General features: G+C 47.7%; 1 protein-coding gene across 1 annotated transcript; it reads left to right on the top strand.

Moving 5' to 3' along the window:
• The first annotated feature begins 210 nt into the window (after positions 1-210).
• DENND11 (DENN domain containing 11) lies at positions 211-14,408 on the top strand. The gene is made up of 9 exons (XM_074582634.1): positions 211-485; positions 6,502-6,601; positions 7,524-7,682; positions 8,380-8,533; positions 8,794-8,932; positions 9,398-9,529; positions 9,719-9,869; positions 10,349-10,417; positions 11,509-14,408. Exons 1-9 carry the CDS (start codon positions 248-250, stop codon positions 11,702-11,704), a joined length of 1,338 nt encoding a protein of 445 aa, XP_074438735.1. The 5' UTR covers positions 211-247; the 3' UTR covers positions 11,705-14,408.
• Positions 14,409-17,160: the final 2,752 nt, after the last annotated feature.

The following is a 17,160-nucleotide window of genomic DNA, read 5'->3' as shown; positions in this document are numbered from 1 at the left end:
CGCGCCGCGCCGCGCCCCCGCCAAAACGCGCCCCGATCCGCGCCAAGCCCCGCCCCCTCCGCGTTAAACCCCGCCCCTCCCCTGCAAGCCCCACCCCCCGAGCGGCTCGCCCCGCCCCATTCCGTGGCGGAGGGCGTGGCTCTCCGCGTCCCCGCCCCCCCGCGGCGTCCCCGCCCCGGAGCCGCCCCCGCCGGCGGCCGGTGCGGCGCGGCTGGGCCGGGCGCCGGGCGGGCGCGGGGCCGCGGCCATGGTGGAGCGCGCAGACGAGGCGCCGCTGCTCTTCTGGGCCGAGGGCCCCGCCGTGTCGGCGCCGCCGCCCCCCGCGGCCGAGGCGGGCGGCGGCGGCGGGCGGCGGCTCGGCGGCGGCTGGAGCGCGGTTCCGTGGGGCGGCGAGGGGCCGGCGGAAGCGGTGGGGCCGCCGCGGCCGGAGGCGGAGGAGGACCAGATCGTGGCCGTCTTCGTGGTCACCTTCGACCCCCGCACGGGTGAGGGGCGTCGGTGGCGGGCGGGCTGGGCCGGGGCCTGCGGTGGCCGGGCCTGGGGCTCCCGGTGCCGCCGGCGGAAGATGGATGCGGGCCGGGCTGCCGGTCCCTCGTATCCCTCCCCCCGCCGCCTTTGAGGGCAGCGCCGCCGGACCCCGGTGGAGAGCGACCCGCGGGAGCCGAGCTGCCCTCCGCCCCCGCGGGAGACCGCTGCCTCCCGGCACGGCTGCCGGTGCGCCGTGCCCCGGGCCGGCCTCCCGAGGAGCGCCGTGCTCCAGGGGACCGAGGGCCGGGGGGAGGGGGCGGGATGCCAAAAGCGGAGTATGAGGGGGATTGCGTTTGATCTCCATCCCGCCGAGAATTTATGGCGGGAGGAAGGCGCCGCTCCCGGGAGAGCCGGTGACCCGGGCAGGGCCGGGCGTAGCTCGGCCCCGCAGCGGGACACGGGACAGGGATGCTGGAGACGGCGCTGGGGCACCCCCGGGTGGCCCCGCACGGCGTCCAGGAGTCGGGCCAAACCTCTGCCCAGCGCTGCCTGGGGGGCACCAACCTGTTGGCAGCATCTTGAGAGCATCCCGCTGTCTCCATGGGGTGGCATGGACCTGCCGGCAGCTCCCGGCCATGGATGGTGGGTACAGCGGGCATGAATCTGGCAGGCACGCAGGGTGCGATCCCCAGCAGCAGCAGCCTGGCTGTGTGTTTCTTGGTGACCTCTGTGTTAGAGGCTGGCCTCTGATGGGATCTCTGGAACTCTTGGTGCTTTGGAGTGGAGTGCTGCGATCCAGGAGAGCAGAGGAGAGGGGCAAGGGAACGTGTTTTCCACCTTTCACTGCCATCTCCATCTCCCTCGGCACTGCTGGACTTTGGTGTTGTATCACTTTTTTACTGACAGAGGTTTTTGGTTTCAGGTCTGCAAATCAACATTTCAGAAAACGTCTTAACTTTGTTTTCCTTAGCCTTGCGGCTCTAGCAAAATCCAGGAAACAGGATATTATGACACAGTTAGATAGAAAGTTAGCGCCCATCTCGCATCTGTTAACTCAGGTACTGCGCTTAGGGATCTGATGTCCTGAGACAGATCATTGGGTCGTTCAGTTGCCTGGCACCAACCTGGGGTGCAAAGACAAAAGTAGGGGATAGCTGAAAGTCTTGGTACAGTCAGAAAGTTTAGGAAGTAGCTTGGGAGATGCAGGAGCTCATTTGCATCTGGATCTGGTGGGAGCGAGCTCCTCTCTCCTCTGTAGACAGATACTGTCTCAGCAAATCCATAGCAAAAGTACTAGAGGCAGGAAGAGCTCTGTGAAGCGTGTTGGGGTCCGTCAGAGGAAGGGGGAGGTAACTGCCATCATGCTCGCAAGAGGACCCTGGTATTGAAGACTGAATCCTGGTCTTGAATGGAAAATCCCAAGGAAGCAGCGAAAAAAACGGAGGCACAAGTGCGATGTGGTGTCAGAAATGCACAGTGCCAAACAGCATGGACGCTGTGTCCTGAAACACCAGAGGCCTTTTGAGAAGGTACCTGTTTCATACTGCACCAGTGAGAGGTGTCTTCAGTCTAGACGTCAGAGGCTTTTGACTCATCAAAATTCAAAATGAGTTTGGATGTCATCTTTCCAACAGGAGATGGAAAGGGGAGGTGTTTCTCCTAAGTATCCAAAACATGGAAGAGTCTAGATGACTGCAACAACAGCAGGTTGTCTTTCAATCTGAGAGCGTATGCCTTCTATGAAATGGTGAGATTTTCTTGGTTGGCAGAAAGCTGAGCTGTCTCAGGAGTTTGTCTGAACCAGCTGTTGCTTTGAATGAAGTCCAGGGAAAGTTGGGAAACAGCTCTTCTCACATCTGATGTGCAATTAATGCTGGGTGTCATCAGCCTTGGAGCAGCCTGTCAAGTCCAGGAAGATTCAGCCTCCCACTGCTATTCAGCGCTGATGATGAATGTAAGGAGCATGGTGGGACTGTGAGGAACACATCAACAAATGTCAGCTTCACAGGTGGAGGGCAGAGTGCCCTATGGAAGATGTGGACTTGGAAAAAAGATCATGAAGCTACAGTGGTGTGAACTTGCTAGGGTCAGAAAGAGGATGTGAGAATTCCATCACACCACATCAGATGGTGTGAAGGACTTCTGTAGTGTTCATAAGGGTATCTGGTCCTTGTGTGTGACTTAAAGGAGATGATCCAGTCGGTGTCTGAGCTGGAAACCTGCTTGATGCTGCCCAGGAAAAACACAGCAGCTTTGGTAGCTGCTTTGGTAGCTTGCTCTCAAGCATGTGAAAGGCAGAATTTCTGTTGGTGGCTGGGAGGGTAGTAACTCCAGGTGATGTCGACACAAATACAGGCAAGCAATTGGGTGAGAGATGTTTTACTGTAGAAGGATGAAGTGGTGACTAGGCTAATAAAGAACACAAGAGCTTCTCTCCTAAAATTCCCTCCCAAGAGCTTGAAGCAGACAAGCTCAGCGTATCCAGCAGTTGCAAGTGATGAGTTCGTGAAGGTAGGCTGTGGGGTTGCCAGGCCAGTTACGGTTCCGGTATCCCTGGGACTCTGTCAATGTTTATGTGAGTGCCCGAACATAAGAGCCAGAGGCAGCTTCTACATCAGTGCTGCTGTCCTCACCTCCAGCATGGTGAACATTGTGGCACTTGAGAAAGAGCTCTTTTCACCGCTATTACAAAGACGGCTCTTGCATTAACGCAGCAAGCAAACTGTAAATCAAGTGCAGAATGGTGTCAGGCCGGGAGCCAACCATGCCGTCTTCTTGTTGCTCCCTGCCCTTTGGCAGTCCCCTCCTTCAGGGAGTGACGAGTTGTGAATGCTCTGACACCTCAAAAAGCATGAGCACCGCATCTATGCAAACACTGCCCCTTAAAGAGCATCGTCACGAGGGGCTTTAATGAGGCTGCTGAATTTCCCAGTGTGGGTGTTCCCTTGGGTGGGTCGTAAGAGAAGACCCAACTCTGTCTTGGGCAGCCATGGGGATATATCTGGTAGGTGTGACTAACTTGTCATTAGGTTTGAGCACGTGTGCTTTCCAAGACTCATACTTGCCTTGGGTAAAACAAGTGGGAAAAAAAATAGAACAATAAATTTTGCTTTCTGAGGGAGATAAATAAAGATGAAGGAAAGTCCGTGGCTGCATCAACTCTGTCAGATCAGAATAGTTGAAAAGAAGCTGAACCTTCTTAGCCCTTTTTCTGTGATGCAGATGATGGTAGTCAACCTTGTGGAGGTCCCACACAGTCTGTTGGCTTAAAGGGTAATGTGAGTAATGGAGGGAGACGGAGGGAAGAGAGGGAAGTAATCCGTTTTGCACCAGGGAACATGCAAATATGCTGTTTTTCTGTCATGCATTTCTTCTATGCAGGAAACAGAGCCAGTGTGATGGCTAAGTCACACTTCGTACTTCTTGTGTCCTGGCATTGCACAGCTGAGGACCCTAAAGGTCTTGGGAAACATCTAATAGTGAGGAGGGCCGGGTGATGACCACCAAATTCTAGTGCCATCATCACTTCTGTAAGGATGTGAAAATCCAGGGGAGAGCAAATACAAGAGAAAGAATAACCTTAACTTTGCACACCAGAAACTGAGAGTGCTGGTTCTGACCTGGCCTGTAGCTGGGAGATAGCTGCCAAGAGATCTCCAGATTTCACTCTCGGCACTTGCCCGCTCTCTAACCCTGGGTGACTCTTGCTTGGAAAGTTTCCCCTTGCACACGAGAGCTGCTTTCTGTGTAGGGAAGGGCAATGCTTCCTGTTTTTCTACAACATTGCTCCCTCCTCCGGTTTCTCGGACAGGCTGGCAGTCGCTATCGCGTCTGGGTGAAGTCTCTCCTTTGTTTGCTCTACTGTTTCACCGGACTGACTTTCTTAATATTTTTTTTTTTTTTAATCTCCGCGTTTGTTCTCCAACTGCCACGTCACCCGTATGTTCATAGGGCAAGGTGGCGCGAGGAGCTGCCAGGAGCGCAGGTGTGGGTTGCTTGTGACAGGGGAAAAAAAAAAAATAGCTGCATGATATGCGAGTTGGTTTTGTGGTTACAAGTAGGGTAAGGATCTGTTTCAAGGCATCTTTTCCTACCTTACTGCTGCAGAACAGTCACTGTTCGGGCCATGTCCACTTCAACACCTCTATAGTGAGTATTCTCCCTGACAGTAGTCTTTGTGACCAAACTGGACCAAGTCAAACAGTTGCCCTTGCTCAATGGTGCTCCTGCATATTGATCTATGAATCTATAGGTAATGACCTGTAAGTGATTCTCTGCAATGCAAGACTTAAAAGCAAATCTGGCTTTAACCACAATTTCATGGTTAAGAGGCAACAGTCTTAAGAGCTGATTTCCTCAGTCTTTCAAGGAAGGGTCTTGTGCCTTTAAAAACACACACACAAAACCCCAAACAACAAAAGCCAACATCTATATATAATATGCAAAAACTACAGGGGACCGCACAGGCTGACATGATGTCACTGGCTTTCTCTGCCAGCCTTTCACACGCCTCAGAGGCGAAGACGCTTTATAGCAGAGCTCTGTGGTTTGGTTTGGCGTGTGATTGCACAGAGCTGTGCTCGGGGTCACGAGGCTGCCGCTTGCTCCCCAGCCAGCCCGGCTCTGCGGGAGAGGTCCCCTTGCGGACTAGCAGTGGTTAGTTGGATGCAAAACCTCTCCTGTTGCCACGCTTAACGCTGTTGGGTTTTGTTTTGGTTTTGTTTTTTTTTTTTTTTAAGTCCTTGCCAAGCAGGGTTGGGGGAGGTCTGCTGAATACGGTATGTGAGAAGAAAAATAGCCTGTTTAAATGTCAGTAGCTAAGCCCAATTCCTGTGCGAGAGTGCATGCATATACTTGTGCAGTATGAGTAATGACACAACAGACAGGCTTCAGAAATGAAGCCTCATATTTAAATCTCTCTAAAAGGCTCGGCTGCACGTAAGGTCCTTCCAAATGTACACTGTTTGTGCAAGCACAGCTGGGATGCTTACCCCAAAGCATCGTCTCGGTGCATCTGCCATTGCATTATACTGAGGAATGTTTGTTTGCTTTGTTGTTAATCCGAAATAGCATTCCTTCCAATGCTGTTGCTATGGGCAGGCTGACAGAGAACAGGAATTCAGTGGGTAAACCTGGAGCACATCTCGGTGCAGCGGGAGTGTCCAGATGAGCAGGTTAGGCTCTGAAGTGCTGGCATGGGAAAGCAGAAGTCCCCCTTTTTTGTCCTTGGTAAACTTGCCAGCAGCAGGGCAGGATTTCATCAGCTTTAGGGACTTTTTATGACTTCTCTGATGTCATCTCTTCCAGGATCAGGCTCCTCAGGTGGCCTTTTCCACTGAATAGCTGCATGCTTTCTAGCTGGGTTGGCAGGTGACAGATGTTTGCTAATCTTGATCTAGCTTATAATTTATGTGCTTTTTTTGTTTGGTTATTCTAGCATGCACAAACATCTTGCAGTACTTGGATCACCTCAGCCACCATATAAAGCTAACTCCTCCTACCCTAAGCTAATCATGAGAGATTCCAGGGAGAAGTAGTGATGATTGGGGTGCTGGCTTAGGGGTTTCTGTTTGACCAGCCCTGCCAAGCATAAGCCCAAGGAGGATGATGACGGTGGTATGAGCTTATCACAGAAATGCATCCTAAAAAGCTGCAGCTTTGGGTTCTTTCTGTATCAGATCCTCGTTTAGACACCCTGAATGGAACAGTGTTAATATCATACATAGCTCATACACTGTCAGGTAAAATTAAGCTTATAAAGGATAAACCCACAAAATAGCACTAGCTTCAGAAACGGCTCAGAAAGTTCTGCAATATCTGGGTGTTGTGCTGCAACAAGTAACGTTTGCAAGAGGTATATGGAGTATAGTACATCAGCTACCATCTGTGACAACTGGGAGTTCAGGAGTTGCATCAGTGCACTGTAACTGGCATCCCAGTGATGTAAAAGCAGCAGCTTGCTGTTGCTGCTGTTTGCCCTTTAGAAATTAGTACTGTGTCCATGTTTACCCAAATAAATTTGCTTTTCTGCAGGCAACATGGTAGAGTGGTGTTTACCCCAAGATATTGATTTGGAAGGTGTGGAATTCAAATCAATGGCAAGCGGGTCCCACAAAATCCAGTCAGATTTCATGTGAGTATGTCTGAGCTATGTTACTTCATCTTTCTCTTAGCTATACATCTACACCACCATCCCTTAATTCAGAACGTGCAAGAAAAACGGCATCTATCAAGTTAAGTTCCTGCATAAACATGCTGCTAAACTCTATCTAGATGAGCCAGAGATACTCTTGCAATACTCTCAACATCATATCAAGTAGCAGCTAGCTGCATGGGATCTGCTGTATGACAGCTTTTAGTGGTGGAGGTCACCTGGTGAATGGGGTAGGGCAGCTTCTCAGTGGTGTGCAAATTTTTTTGCGGACTGGGCAAATCATACTGCACTACCCCTATTGGGACTGTCAGCGGAGGCCCAGGGTGAAGGGAGAGAATGGCAGAACTGAAATGGGAAGGATTTTGCAGGAACTGGACTTGGAAAAAAGTTCTTAATTCTGCCAGTGCCTTTGGATCCTTTAAACGTGGTGATAAACAGTCCTTGCTCACTTTCTTTTCTGCTCACTCCTTCCTTCAGTGCTAGGAATTTTCTCCCTTCCCATCCCTTTACTAGCCCAGCGTTGCAACACAGCAATGCTTTGCAATGAATTGCACTGTCACAATTCCATTGGTCAGGAATAACAGTTACTTTCTCAAAGGCGTGTGAACTTACCCTTGCACTCCAGCTAGAGTATGCTTCCATGGGCTGGTGCCCCATTGACTGGGTCCTGCATCCTCTGTGGGTCATCCTTCCAAATTCTTTCCTTGCTTGTGTTATCAGCCTGTGATGTGGCTGGTAAGGCCTTTAGCGGTAGAGGCACTGGGAACTCTTGTCTTAAATGTCCTGCCTTGTTCCCGAGAAGGCTAGGACACCATAGGTGTATTTTTAGTGGTCAGTTATCTTTGTTTTTTCCCCTGCCCTCTTTTTAACATTAACCTTTCTGTCAAATATTTGTCCCCAGTTATTTCCGGAAAGGGCTCTGTTTTGGCCTGGCCTGTTTTGCCAACATGCCTGTGGAGAGTGAGTTAGAGCGTGGTGCCCGCATGAAGTCCGTGGGGATTCTCTCCCCTTCCTACACCCTGCTGTATAGGTACATGCACTTCCTGGAGAACCAGGTCAGGTAAGTTCCTGTGGGGATGGGACTGGCCGCTCCTTGCCTGGGAGAGGTAATGTTGCCTTGAAAGAACAGTTTTAGGCACGAGTGAGAATTTGGCTACAATGTTGAACTTGTGATTTCCTCGAATGACAGCTTCTCCAGAAAGATTTACAGGTTCACAACGGGAAGGAAACAAGGACGTTATTAGCAGCATTCTGTTGATTGCTAACAGGCTAGTCAAATGCTATCCAAACCCCACTTATTTTGTGGGGACAGAAGCCTCAAGGGGAAGGCTGAGAGGACAAGAAGTTCTTCTTTTCTGCTTCTGAAAACCATTTTACTAAGGGCTCAGAAAAGGCTTCTAAACCTATGACGGTTATCCCGGCTAGTTGTGTGCCTCAGCTGTGTTGAGTGGGCCTGGCAGGGAAAATGATGATGTTAGAAGGGAAAGCTGTTCCTACCTGAGCATAGTTTAAAACAGGATCAGTCTCATGCATACATCAGCTCACTCTCTGCTTTGCTCCTGCCTGTGTTCTCTGTCTGCACTGAAGGTTGGTGTTACTCCTGATGCTTCAGCTGCCCTCCTGGATACGTCTGTGCAACTGAGGCAGCCAAGGCTCCTTTGCTAACTAGGAAAGCAGATGTTGGCTGGGGATGAGGCACTAAATACGTAAAGTCTGGAGACACCACAGCTATCCCTGTTTTTCCCTTTCATTTCCAGACACCAGCTGGAGATGCCAGGGCACTACTCCCATCTAGAGGCGTTCTATGATGACAAGAAAGGAGTTCTCCCTGATAGCAAGGGCACCCCCACCTCTCAGCAACCTGTCCACTGGCTGCCATCCATCCACAGATACATGTACCCAGAAATGAAGGTAAGGCAGGTGCTCTGAGGCTTGCAGGAATGTGCAGTGTGCTGCGGCTCCTTGCTGGTGCCTCGTACTTCTTTATATAAGCAGACCCTCCAGTGCTTTGTAGGCTGCTTTAGGTAAGATTTTGTTACTTGTGCTGTTACAAGCTGCAGTTCTCTGTCATTGCTGTGTGCTGGTCTTGCTCCCACATTTAGACTTAGCATCTGTGCATGTGTCCCTGTTTCACCTCTGAGCTGTTTTCTTCCCTTTCCCTCCACCTGCAGATCACACACCCTGCTGGCTGTATGTCTCAGTTCATCAAATTCTTCGGTGAGCAGATCCTTGTCCTCTGGAAGTTTGCCCTGCTGCGCAAGCGCATATTGATATTTTCACCACCCCCAGTTGGAGTTGTCTGCTATAGAGGTATGTTTCCAGGGACACCGCAGAGCTCTGATCTAGTAGGTTGAAGCACTGCAGAAATGCCTGTGGGTATTGAGGGGATAGACATCGTGCAGGTCTTCAAAATCCATCGCAACCGTTCCTTGTGAAGATACCGTTCAGCCTGCATTTACCCATTTCCTACAAAATGCTTTTCTTCAGGCCTTTTGGGTAAGGACATACCTGACACTGTCAAACACAGTTCTTGTCAACACAGAACAATAAGAGTGCTGAATGAATTCGTGGAATCTAAAACATGGGATTCCCACAGGAGAACTGATTATTTTCTATCCAAAATTGGATGTGTGGAGAAGTTCTGGTGTTCGGGGACATTTCAAAGCTCTAACCATTGTCTTCATAGAAATGTGCAAGAGAACTGAGTAAGCGGGGTTCAGAATGCCCATGAGGGAATATTGAAAGCATCTCAGGATGTACTTCTCTTGTCCGCAGTGTATTGCTGCTGTTGCCTTGCTAACGTTTCTCTACCTGGTCTTGGAGGAACTGTCCCAGAGTCCAAACCATTCTTCTATGTAAATGTGGCAGACATAGAAATGCTGGAGACAGAAGTATCCTATGTGGCCTGTAAGTATGATGGATTAGGCATGACGTTTTTAAATTCAAGCTGCAAAATGTCTTGATACACCAGACTGTGGCATAAAACTGATGAGAAATAGGATGTGCATGGAATGACTAACTATGAAAGCAGGAGAGAACAGTTGGTCTGCAGGGAAAGCAACATGCTGCTCTGAAAATCTTCTCTGATTATGGCAGGTACAACAGAAAAGATCTTTGAAGAGAAACGGGATCTCTATGATGTCTATGTGGACAACCAAAATGTGAAGACGCATCATGAGCATCTGCAACCACTCCTGAAAATTAACAATGCTGACAAGGAGAAGTACCGACGGCTCAATGACCAGAGGTAATAAAAGATATCTGAGTGGTCCTGGTCCTAATAGGACAGCAGTGCGATGTGAGATAAAGAGGACTCTGCTCCTTTGTCCTTTCTTTGTTGTCTTAGTATTTTCAAAGTTTCCCACTGCTTCAGCTCATCTCTTTGAGATTCTGGTTCTACTGTAGTTGACTGGTATGAGAGTCCATGGGCACTCCGCACACATACGATCCCTCAGCCTGATGGAGCAGGTAGAACGCAGGCAGAGAAGCAGAGGTTGTGACTCACCATTGGTTCACCACTGATCAGTAGCAGAACTGAAAACAGCCTGACTTCTAGACTGGTGTCTTAGAAGGACTACGCTGTTGCTTCAGATATCGAGGCAACGGTGCTAATCTGATTTGTCTCCAAGAAATGGATGTGAAGTTTTTAGTTGTAATCTTTGTCTTCTCATAAGGCTTTGAGGTTCACTGTAGGTAAGTGCATTTAATCTGTCTCCCTTCTCTCAGGCAGATGTTAATGTATTCTCAAGAAGTGGGTGAAGATTGTAGCTCCTGTGAAGAGGACCTTTTCATCTTGTGAGTGGCTACCTGCAATACTTAGTTGGTCACTGTTAGGTTTAGGGAGCCTTTTTCCACTGATTCCCTGTTGTGCTGGTTAACATTAATTCCATAGTCAGCTGTCTTCCCCTTGGGATCCAAGAACCAAACTGTCTCATCCGCTTCAGATCATCTTCCTTTTGATTTGAGAAGCCAAATGAAGCCATATTAGTCTCCGCTCAGGTCTCTTAAGTGCGGGGAGGAGACGGGTATTTTTAAAACACAATTAGAATTCTAAGAATCCCTTCCTGTTTTTGAAAACATAAGCACCATGGGACTTCTCATGCCAGAACACTTGGCTGAGGAAAGGACAACGTCTGTGGGAAGCAAGCACTGTACCATGCTGGAGGAGGTACAGGGTGGAGATAAGACCTGTATATGAAGGATTGGCCCATTGATGTGGCTGGCTTTGTACTTGGCAAACAGAGGAACCAGAACTGGGTGGAGTCTGAGGTGCAGAATTAGATGAAAACCACACCTCTCCCACCTTCACTGCCTGTTGCTATTGTTCAGTCTGCAGCAGGTGAGAAGTAATGGGGTGAAACTGTGTGAAGGGCTGTTGGGGCAGCGCTCTGATGGTTGAGCTGCACAGCTGTAGTCAGAGCTCTTCTGAACAGCTGTGCGTGTTCCTAGGAAAGCACTAGGTAAGAAGTAGCTCTCACTGCTGCATTGTGCACCAGTAATGGAGAATTTATTTACCCAGTGGCTTACTAGATGGCTGACGACACTGTTCCCTCCTTTGCATTATGGGAGCTGTAGGTCTGGTGTACCCACTTGGTTACCACAAAGTACACATTAGCTGATAACATGGGTCGCTTCTGAAAAGCGGAATGCCTACTATAAATCGGCCAGACAGAAGTACCGCTGTAAATTACAAGTTACTGCTTTATCTTTGTTTATTCTGTGTCATCCATAGGGTAGGTGGAAAACTACTCCAAAGTCAGCTCAGAAGGGGGGAGCTATGATTAAAGGGTGTTAAATGCAGTTCTGTGGCTCTGCTGCCTGTTTGCTAAATATGCTATCTTTTGGGGGGGTCCAATGCCATCATCTCAGCTGACTTTATCCTATAGGTTTTTCATGGAGCAGAACAACCGCATATTTCAGACGCTGATGGAGGTGTCAGCCAGCCAGGACAAGACACTGACAGCTGACCACGCACGAGGCATGGGCCTGGATCCCCAAGGGGATCGAAGTTTCCTTATGGACCTGCTGGAAGTGTATGGCATTGATGTTATGCTAGTCATTGACAACCCCTGCTGCACTTAAACCAAGGGCAAGAGAGATGGGGAGCAAAGATCACTTTTAAAGACTACCAGAAATTGCTTAGGAGGATCACTGGAATGCACCGCAGCCACTGGACGGATCTCATTTTATTTAATAACTTTATATGGAGGATATTTATAATTTTAAAACAAAATGTGATTTTATTTTCTCCCCCTCCACTTCCCAATGAGTACCTCCTCCATTTTTTTTTGTCTCCCTTTCTCTTTCATTTGTGTTTGTTTTTGTTTTGCTCAGATAGGACCAGTGGCACCTTTGCACCAGTCCTCACTGGTGCAGTGACAGCTAGGTTTTGGCCTAGCCTGAATACCTGAGGGCTGACTTCAGGAAAGCACTTTGTCTGATGGTGACCAATGTGAAATGCTGTAGCTGAGCTCTCACGACTTGACTGGAAAACCCTGCTGTCATCCCCTCTTCCACTTGGGGACTGAAGAGAGCTTCAGCAGAGGCTGTTAGCGGCCCAGTCTCATAAAACATCTCCTGTCCTACCATGTTTATTGGTGGGGACAGTTTAACCAATGATAAAGAACAGAACTCCTTTAAACACCCCTCACCCAACTTCTAGCAGCTGAGTTGGAATAACGTTACCATTCCTTGTCAATGGCAGAAGCAAGTTTGGGATAAGGGGGTGCTACAGGATCTTATGACTTACCGGAGCAGCATGGTTTCACGTCCAGCGTTTGAGGTGGTGTAAACTGGCAAAGACTATACCTACCTATCTCATAGCTGGAGAAGAGCACCATCTCTACTTAAACCCCTCCTTCCACTTCCTCTGGTTTTCAGTTGCATCACACCTGCTGCTTTGGTTCGAAATCTTCAAACCAGCAAGACGGTCTCACATTTAACAGGGACCAACATCACTGAGCCACCTTGCAGCCACTATGCTCTCCAGCCTCAGCTCAGATGGAGCTGGGCGGGATTGGGTTGATTAAGTATGCTTTAACTAATGTCACTAGCCCTTCCTTTGTAGCAGATGGTACCTGTCACTCCTGTGCTTTAACGTTGTCTGCTGATCCTCCTTTTGTCACGCAGCCTTCAGCACTGCCTGCCGCTGTCCTTGGCTTTATGTGAGACTGAGAGCAGTATGTGACCTTTCAGCTGGACCAGCTTTGCAGTTTGCAGGAGGTTCCTTTTGAGTTCAGTGTTCTTAACTGGCAGAGCAATGCAGACAGAAGCAATGTCTAACAGCAAGCCTTTTCTTTTTCCTGAGCAGAGAAGCTGTAAAACCAGATGAACAGTATTCTTGTGCTGTGGAAAGAATAGGATTCAGTTCATGCAGGGACAGTGGTTCCCTCCAGGAAGGCTGTCCCTGTAAGAGTAATCCTTTCGCCATGCTAAATCCAAGAATGATACTGTGGGTTCTAGGTGTGATGTACTGTTTTGCCCCAAATTCTTCAGCCAGTAGTAGCATCAGCTTTAAGCTAACTGTTCTTCTTGAACTGTGGCTATAGCTAATTAGCTGCTGCTTCTACTGTAATAGACTTCAGCACCCTTAAAGCCTTTCTGCAGTTTGTAGAAATGCGAACTGTAGTGGATGTATCCATTTATCTTAGCATTTTATAGGCTGAGAGAGAGCCTGAACCACCAAAGTCTCACCTGCTAATTCCTTTTAAAACAGCTGAAGCAAATATTCTCCAAGTAGACCTTCTGTGGATTGTCTCCCTCTGGAAGGAAGGAGGCTGGCATGGCTTGTTTTTCCTTTGAAGGCCGTCTGGAGCCAAGGAGTAGTTTTGCTTGCTGTGGATTCAGAGGTTTTAGTGAGGTGTGGGATCAGGGGCCTCACAAGGCTTAGTGCACAGTTCATCGCTATGAGCTTCAGCATATTATGTTCCTGTGATCTGCCTGTCTCAGAGCAGTCACTCCCTTGCCTGCTTTTTCAGGGCTTTGGATGTTTTTGTACAGGAAAAATCATGCTGCTGCGTCTTATACTGCCAGTTGCTCATAACTGTAACATAATCATCCTTGGCAGGTAGGGGAAAAAAAATGGAGAAAGAGGAAAAAATGGAGCTGAATATCATTTAATGGAAAGACCAGTCCTTTTCCTTAAGAAAGTCTTTGTTTTTAAATTGACATCTCTATTGTAGAAGTGACCCACAATCTCCATGCTTTTTTCTAATTTCCACTTTAGTTTTAACATGCTGTCTGCGGTGAAGATCGCTGAGGAAGTATAGCTGGCACTGTATTGCTGTCACTTACTTAACTTCCTTCAGATGCAAAAAAGGGAACTCTAGTAATTCTTCCTCTCACTTTCTTGAACGTTTAGCTGTGGTCAGCTGTTAATGACTTTCTGTTCTCTGTGCTATCAGTAATTCTTTTGTTGAACTAAATTGGAACAAACCTTTAATTTGTCGTTGAAATTTTACGGCCTCTGCAGTCAGAGGCTTTCTAACACCCTGCATTAGGACACTGTGTTTACAAGCTGTCAGAACATCAGGTCTACTAGACAGCACTGCTAGAGTCCACCGAGCAGAGCCTCCTGAAATTGCCATTTGACACTTACTTAACATCTGCTTTCCAGAAACTAGGTCTTCAGTTGCTAGAAGTAGGGTGGGTGCAGAAGCGTCAAAGCAAGCAGATTTGTAAGCAGACTGTAAAAGTAGCATCCATGCGCCATCCCAGCTGGACAGCTGCAGCCTATTTTGCTCTTCCTTGTAATTTTACTTCTCTACGGCCTCTCTTGGCAGGTGACTGCTACAAAAGACAGAAAACGGAACAAAAAGAATTCTCTGTCCTAACCCTTCCTTATTTGATTCACTGCAGAAGAACTTTCCACCTGCACTCTTTTTCTAATAGACACTGCTTTAATTGTTGTTGTGTGTGGAAAATCCTTGATAAATAGTTACATAATACAAACAAATGGCTACAGCTTGGGCCATAAGGGCTTGTTGAACAGGCTGGTTTTGTTTGGAACCAACTTTACTGAATCTTATCTTTCTGGGAGAGAACATAATTCAAGGTAAAACAGTTAAGTGCATACATTTAAAATCCCCTCCTTGGCACTTAATAGTTGCAATAGTTTTGAATACTAGGAGCTGGAAGGGAGACAGTTACTTAGTGTATTTTGAACTAAAAGCGGGAGAAAAGTGTGGAATAAGGTAGGATGTTGCTGATTAGAACAAAAATCCTCTTCTCCATTGGAAGTACTTTGCCTTTACAGTGGTGCCTTCAATGTCTTTGGTGTGATGTCTCTGGTCAGTTGCTTGTGATCAGAGCCCATGCTGAATGGTGGTTACAGTAACCATGTATGTACCCTGTGCCCTAGTAGACAGTCTGGTATGTTCCTCTCTTTAACACCCAAGTTGCAGTACAGCCATTGCAGGTTCTCAATTGGTACTTGCTTGAGTTTAAACAGGAGAGCAAGAGCTTCCTAGCTGCATCTTAACACAAGTTGCAAATAAATGTATAATCAAGTAATGAATTATTACTACTTGTACTATCTGGATTGGATATATTATTGAATTATACTATCTTGGGAGAGAAATAAAAGCTAGGTTTTCAATCTGAACAAGGGATAGCATGCCAGACACTTAAATCATGCAAAAGTCTTCTCACTGCAAGGTTAGGCCAAGCTACGTAGAACCACGTACAACTAACAGCTCTAATGGACATCAGGAAAAAGGCATTTTATGAATTAAGAGTTCAGATTAGTCTTAGAGACATGCTAATACCTTCTTTTCGAGCACATATGAAGTGGTTACTCCAATGTATGTTAGAGCTAATGGTCATGTGTCTCACAGGAGATGAGCTCGCCTATCTGTCATCCTTAAGGGCAGCAGAAAGTTCCATCACCTTTTCAAGGGAAAGTAGCTTACTGTACAGCTTATTCTGTAAAGCAGTGCTACTCTAATACTTTTTCCATTTTAAGAACTACCAAAGTTAATGGACAAAAAGCTAGGAGTAGCAGTGGCCCTCTTGTTGACAGACTATGCAAGGGACAGGCACGCTTTGCTTTGGGAGGGGGAAAGGCAGTGGTTTCTGGAATAGCAGGGCAAGAGCATTTTGTCCTAATGCAAAAGTCTAGGTACAAAGCATGCGTACTAACGCACATTTTCTCATCACAGCTATTCTAAGCTAGTTGCTGTCTCCTTTCTGCTCCCCCCGCCACGAGCTAGTGGTCTAGCGATTATGGAAGAAGACAACACGTTAAGTCCTTTGTGAGGGACTGAAATGTAGTGACTTAACAGAATAGTATGGCTGTCTGAAACAGAGGGTGCTAAATGCCTGTGAACCAGGATTTCAGGTCCTGGTTAATGCAACATGTCATTCAAACGGGAATGTTTAATTGTGGTTTAAACAAACAGGTGCCTTGGGCTGGTCCATCATTAGGTTGTTATCCTTTCTATTTATTTATTTTACAGTATTTAAGTCCTTCTAGAATGGACTGTAAATTGAAGCCAGGATAAGTGTTTTCATGAGTGGGACCTACGATTCTACTCCTGCTTCCCGTCTTGGAGTTCATACGAAGAAAGTTGTTTGTTTTGCTGTCAGAAATATGAGAACTGAGCCCTTTCCTCAACACTGTAGATAGCGGATTCAGCCCCTGCTTATTTTATGTAATGTTTTCCTCACACCTCCCCTCTCAATGTTGCAGTTCAGAAGTCTAGAACCACTCCACACTGGAAGACCTCTGAATTGTAGAGGAAGGGGAAAAAATTACTTGACTGGTATTCATACAAGCTACTCAGCTTATGCTGATACAAATATTTAAAAATCAGCCTGTGTCTCGGACAACCCTTGGTACTTTAACATCAGAGCAGCATTAACAAGACCAATTCTGAAGGGAGCTCTTGGTTACCCTCAGGCAAGGAATCACACTGCAGTGGGAGCTGCGTGTCTGATACTACGGAAGAGAATTAGTCATTTTCCCTGTAAAATGGTACAGATGAGCCAGAAGTTAGTTCTTATCATCTCACCCCTAGCGGCAGGCTGGTTGTAGTCCTAACAGCTCTGATGTTGTTTGCATCTTGCAGATGTGTGGTTGCTCTCATAGGCCTGTGGCTGTGTAGAGAAACTGCTTACTAAAACATGGGTATTTTTTAAATACAATTAAAGCTTACCTTTTTGAAATGGCTGCTGCCTTGTCTTTCCTGCCACTTGAGCAGAAGCATTGCTAATTTTATTACAGAAGCATCAGCTTGATGAAAAACTCAACTGCTGAGAACCGCCCCTGACTCCGAGACAGTGGCTGCAGAGCAACGTTCCGGCTGTCTCTGTGGCAAGCAAAAAGAGCAGAGCCCAGCCCAGCCAATGTATTCCTTGGAGAGTATCCCAGAGGTCCACTGGACACTAATTGCTGCAAATCAGAAGACAGACAGAACACAGGCCCTATCACCAGCATAACTATTAAAACGAACTAGGTTTCTACTCCCCTCGGTCTCGGTCAACAAAGGGATGAGTGCTTGCCCCAATAGCTTAGGTAATTAGTTTCTCCACACTGTAGT

Source organism: Larus michahellis, chromosome 1 (genome assembly GCF_964199755.1).
Source record: "Larus michahellis chromosome 1, bLarMic1.1, whole genome shotgun sequence".
Taxonomy (NCBI): Eukaryota; Metazoa; Chordata; class Aves; order Charadriiformes; family Laridae; genus Larus; species Larus michahellis.
The sequence above is the reverse complement of the archived record's forward strand: the minus strand, read 5'-3'. Positions and strand labels throughout refer to the sequence as shown.